The 5,148-nt window shown below is 46.6% G+C and overlaps 1 protein-coding gene across 1 annotated transcript in view; it reads right to left on the bottom strand.

Moving 5' to 3' along the window:
- The window catches only part of LOC135559803 (voltage-dependent T-type calcium channel subunit alpha-1I-like), a 171,064-nt gene that overhangs the window by 44,492 nt on the left and 121,424 nt on the right, over positions 1-5,148 (bottom strand). The window contains exons 10-14 of the mRNA XM_065000682.1: positions 3,271-3,422; positions 2,918-3,103; positions 1,194-1,311; positions 407-562; positions 31-121 (exon numbers count right to left, since the gene is read on the bottom strand). Coding sequence (XP_064856754.1) covers positions 31-121; positions 407-562; positions 1,194-1,311; positions 2,918-3,103; positions 3,271-3,422 — 703 coding nt within the window. The remainder of the gene's footprint in view (positions 1-30; positions 122-406; positions 563-1,193; positions 1,312-2,917; positions 3,104-3,270; positions 3,423-5,148) is intronic.

The following is a 5,148-nucleotide window of genomic DNA, read 5'->3' as shown; positions in this document are numbered from 1 at the left end:
TACCATCCAAACCACAAACCATAGACTCACCAGACAGTTTGAGAGAATCATTAAGCTTCTCACTATCGTCAAAGTTAGAGGGGGAACTGTCATCCTCTGAATAGGAGCGATTAGCATCTCCCTGGTGGAGAGACAGATAGAGGAAGAGAGAGATAGAAAAAAGGGAGGGAGTGAAGGAGAGAGAAAGACAGGAAGAGAGAGAGAGGAAGAGAGAGAGAGGAAGAGAGAGAAAGAAAAGGGAGGGAGGGAGGGAGGGAGACCAAGAGAGAAAGAGTGAGGAATGCACGAAGAGTGGGAGGGAGAGAGGAGGAAGAACATGAATGCTACATCAAAAGATCTATGCCATGTCATTGGTTTGATGTATGTTAGTTCACCCCCCCCCCCCTAAAAAAGCTCAAACTCTTACCTCAGCCTGAAATCCCTCTACCAAGATGGCCACCAGAAGGTTGAAGAGGACGTAGTTCCCAAACGTCATAAGAGCTACGAAGTACAGAGCAGCTAGAGGAGAGGTGGCAGCCATTCCATTATACAGCACCGTGTTCCAGTCTTCCTGGGTGAGGATCTACACAGAGAAAGAAGGAGAGGAAGAGATGGGGGTGAGAGAAGGAGAGAAGGATGAGAGAAAGAGAGAGGAAGGAGAGGATGGAGGGATGAGAAAAGGAGAGAGGAATGAGAAAAGGAGCAAGGGATGAGATGAGGAGAAAGGGATGAGAGTAGGAGCGAGGGATGAGAGAACTAGAGGGGGATGAGAGAAGGAGCGAGGGATGAGAGAAGGAGGGATGAGAGAAGGAGTGAGGGAAGAGAGGAGAGGGGGATGAGAGAAGGAGCGAGGGATAAGCGATGGATGAGAGAACGAGAGAGGGATGATAGAATGAGAGAGGGATGAGAGATGAAGGAGAGAGGGATGATAGAAGGAGAGAGGGATGAGAGATAGATGAGAGGAGATAGGGATGAGAGATGGAGGAGAGAAGGAGAGAGGGATGAGAGAAGGAGAGAGGGATGAGAGAAGGAGAGAGAAAAGGAGAGAGGAGATAGGGGTGAAAGGAGAGAGGAGAAAGGAGAGAGGAGAAAAGGAGAGAGGAGATAGGGGTGAGAGATGGATGAGAGAAGGAGAGAGGGATGAGAGAAGGAGAGAGCAGCTGAGGAGAGGTGGAGGTCATGCACAATGCACACACACACTACCAGCCCTTTACCTGAAACACAGTGACGATGGCCCAGAGTAGAGAGTCAAAGTTCTTCCTGTCTGGAACAGTGTCTCCTGCCTCTGTCTTCAGGCTGAACTTGCAGCCAAAGATATGCATCCCCAAGATACTGCAACCCAAGACAGACAATACACTTCTAATATGACCAATAGAAAACAACACTCATCCCCAATATACTGCAACCCAAGACAGACAATACACTTCTAATATGACCAATAGAAAACTACACTCATCCCCAAGATACTGCAACCCAAGACAGACAATACACTTCTAATATGACCAATAGAAAACAACACTCATCCCCAAGATACTGCAACCCAAGACAGACAATACACTTCTAATATGACCAATAGAAAACTACACTCATCCCAAAAATACTGTAACACAAGATACTACTCCACGAAGGAGAAGGAGAAGAAGGAGAAGGAGAAGAAGAAGGAGAAGAAGGAGAAGGAGAAGAAGGAGAAGGAGAAGAAGAAGGAGAAGAAGGAGACGAAGGAGAAGGAGAAGAGGGAGAAGGAGAAGAAGGAGAAGAAGTAGAAGGAGAAGAAGGAGAAGAAGGAGTAGGAGAAGAAGGAAACGGAGAAGAAGGAGAAGGAGAAGAAGGATAAGGAGAAGGAGAAGAAGAAGGAGAAGAAGAAGGAAAATAAGAATAAGGAGAAGGAGAAGAGGGAGAAGGAGAAGAAGAAGGAGAAGAAGGAGAAGGAGAAGAAGGAGAAGGAGAAGAAGAAGGAGAAGAAGGAGACGAAGGAGAAGGAGAAGAGGGAGAAGGAGAAGAAGGAGAAGAAGTAGAAGGAGAAGAAGGAGAAGAAGGAGTAGGAGAAGAAGGAAACGGAGAAGAAGGAGAAGGAGAAGAAGGATAAGGAGAAGGAGAGAAGAAGGAGAAGAAGAAGGAAAATAAGAATAAGGAGAAGGAGAAGAGGGAGAAGGAGAAGATGAAGGAGAAGAAGTAGAAGGAGAAGAAGGAGAAGAAGAAGGAGAAGGAGAAGAAAGAGAATGAGAAGAGAAAGAAAAAGGAGAAGTAGAAGGAGAAGGAGAAGAAGGAGAAGAAGGAGAAGAGAAAGAAAAGGAGAAGTAGAAGGAGGAGAAGGAGAAGAAGGAGAAGAAGGAGAAGGAGAAGAGAAAGGAAAATGAGAAGGATAAGGAGGAGAAGGAGGAGAAGGAGAAGAGAAAGGAAAATGAGAAGAAGAAGAAGGAGAAGAGAAAGGAAAATGAGAAGGAGAAGGAGGAGAAGGAGAAGAGAAAGGAAATAGAAGGAGAAGGAGGAGGAGAAGGAGAAGGAGAAGAGAAAAAAAAAATGAGAAGGGGAAGGAAAATTCCACACTGATTATTACACTGGGGCTTCTTGTATGTTTCTCTGTCAGTCTCAGCCTCTACAGTCAACAGGTGGTAATGTCTAGAACCTCTTCATGGTGGGAATTCAATGACATGGAAGTGTAGTCAGTCAGGCAGGCTGACACCCATACACTGTGTGCATGGTGAGTGTGTGTGTCCACCACTGTGCCTGCATGTATGTATATGTGACTGCATGCGTACCAGGTGTGTCTGTGTGTGTGTGTGTGTTCATGTGGTTGTCCCTGCCTGCCTGTGTGTGTGTGTGTGTGTGTGTGTGTGTGTGTGTGTGTGTGTGTGTGTGTGTGTGTGTGTGTGTGTGTGTGTGTGTGTGTGTGTGTGTGATCGTGTAGATACAGATGTGTACAAAGCGGTGTGTGTACCTGAATATAAAGATGAACAGCATCAACAGCATACAGAAGGTGGCCACATTGTCCATAGTCTTCATCAGGACCACGAGCTGTCTGCGCAGCGCCGGCATGAACCTGACTAGCTTCAGGACACGAAGGAGTCTGAAGGTCCTCAATATGGACAGACCTCCGTCAGACTGGCCGATGATCTCACACACACTGGCGAGAGGGAGGGCAGGGGAGGGAGGGATGGGGAGGGAGAAAGAGGAGAGGGGGAGTCTCAATCAAGACTTTCAATACATTTCAACAGATTTGGGTCTATATTGGTTTGAATATTGGGGTGACATTGTTGAACAGATTTGGATGATAATCCTTCCGTTGTTAACCTGATAATGACGATGACACCGTCGAACACATTGTAGGGGTTTCTCAGATAGTTGAAACATCCGGACGCTGTTATCTTCAGGATCATCTCCATGGCAAACATACTAGTGAACACTATGTTACAGATCTCCAACACGTTGGTTAGTTCCTCAGGCTAGTGGAGAGAGAGAGAGAGAGGGAGAGAGGGGAGAGAGAGATAGAGAGAGAGCGAGCGAGAGAATGGGAGAGAGAGAGAGACAGAGAGAGAGAGAGAGAGAGAGAGGGAGAGAGAGGGAGAGAAAGGGAGAGAGAGAGAGAGAGAGAGAGATCTGTATATTGCTTTATACATTAGGAACGTACCCCCCCACACACACCCTCTTTCTTTCCTCTCCTTCTCTTTTTCCTCTCTCTCCCTCTCTCTTTATTCCCACTCCTCTCTCTCTCTCTCTCTCTCTCTCTCACTTTCTTTCATCTCCTTCTCTCTTTCCTCTCTTTATTTCCTCTCCTTCTCTCTTTCCTCTCTCTCCCTCTCTCTTTCTTTCCTCTCCCTCTCTCTTTCTTTCCACTCCTTCTCTCTTTCCTCTCCTTCTCTCTTTCCTCTCTCTCCCTCTCTCTTTCTTTCCTCTCATTCTCTCTTTCCTCCCTCTCTCTCCCTCTCTCTTTCTTTCCTCTCCTTCTCTCTTTCCTCTCTCTCTCTCTTACTTTCCTCTCCTTCTCTCTTTCTTTCCCCTCCTTCTCACTTTTCTTCTCCTTCTCTCTTTGCTCTCTCTTCATTTCCTCTCCTTCTCTCGTTCCTCTCTCCCTCTCAACCTCTCTCTTTCTTTGCTCTCCTTCTCTCTTTCTTCTCTCCCTCTCTTACTTTCCTCTCCTTCCCTCTTTCTTTCCCCTCCTTCTCACTTTCTTTCCACTCACTCGCTCTTTCCTCTCCTTCTCTCTTTGCTCTCTCTTCATTTCCTCTCCTTCTCTCGTTCCTCTCTCCCTCATTCTCTTTCTTTGCTCTCCTTCTCTCTTTCCTCTCTCCCTCTCTTTCTTTCCTCTCCTTCTCACTTTCTTTCCCCTCCTTCTCTCTTTCTTTCCTCTCCCTCTCTCGCTAGTTATCAGGCAGTTCAATCTTCCTGTGATTGACAGGCCTGCATCGATCAGTCAAAAAGGGCACAGAGTGGTGGCACAGTTTCTCTCTTTTTCTCTCTCTCACTCCATCTCTCTCTCTTTCTCTGTCCCTCGCTCTCTCCAGACACACATACATGCGCATGTATGGTAAATCTGTATAGCTAAATGTGTCTGTGTTGTGATTGAAACCTAATCACTATCCGTAACCAATGATGACATCACTGAACAAGCCTCTGATCACCCGCCTGAAGGTAATTGAGGACGGAGTGTGACTGTGTGTGTGTGTGTGTCTCTCCTTCATCATACTCTCTCTCTCCTTCATCATCCTCTCTCTCTCCTTCATCATCCTCTCTCGCTCCTACATCATCCTCTCTCTCCTTCATCATCCTCTCTCTCTATCTTTAGCATTCTCTGAGACCAGAGACATTTCTTTGTTGCCGTGATGGAAGAATAGAGTGGGCGGATGACGGAGTTAGAGGTGGAGAGAGAGAGAGAGAGAGAGAAAGAACGAGGGAAGTGGAATGAGGGAGAGAGAGAGAGATAGAGAGAGAGAGAAAGAACGAGGGATGTGGAATGAGGGAGAGAGAGAGAAAAAACAAGGGATGTGGAATGAGGGAGAGAGAGAGAGACTTGAGAATGATGTTTGTACGTAATTGTTGCATTATGGATGTACTATAAAGGGGAGGCTGGGTTCCACTGTGACCTTTTCATAGAGGGGTCAAAGAAAGGTCACTATGTGGAGTCTGGATGTGGAGAGAGGAGGAAAGAGAGAGTGGTTCACATACAGTATG

Source organism: Oncorhynchus nerka, linkage group LG15 (assembly GCF_034236695.1).
Source record: "Oncorhynchus nerka isolate Pitt River linkage group LG15, Oner_Uvic_2.0, whole genome shotgun sequence".
Lineage (NCBI taxonomy): Eukaryota > Metazoa > Chordata > Actinopteri > Salmoniformes > Salmonidae > Oncorhynchus > Oncorhynchus nerka.
Note: the sequence above shows the minus strand (reverse complement) of the source record. Positions and strands in the feature narration are given on the sequence as shown.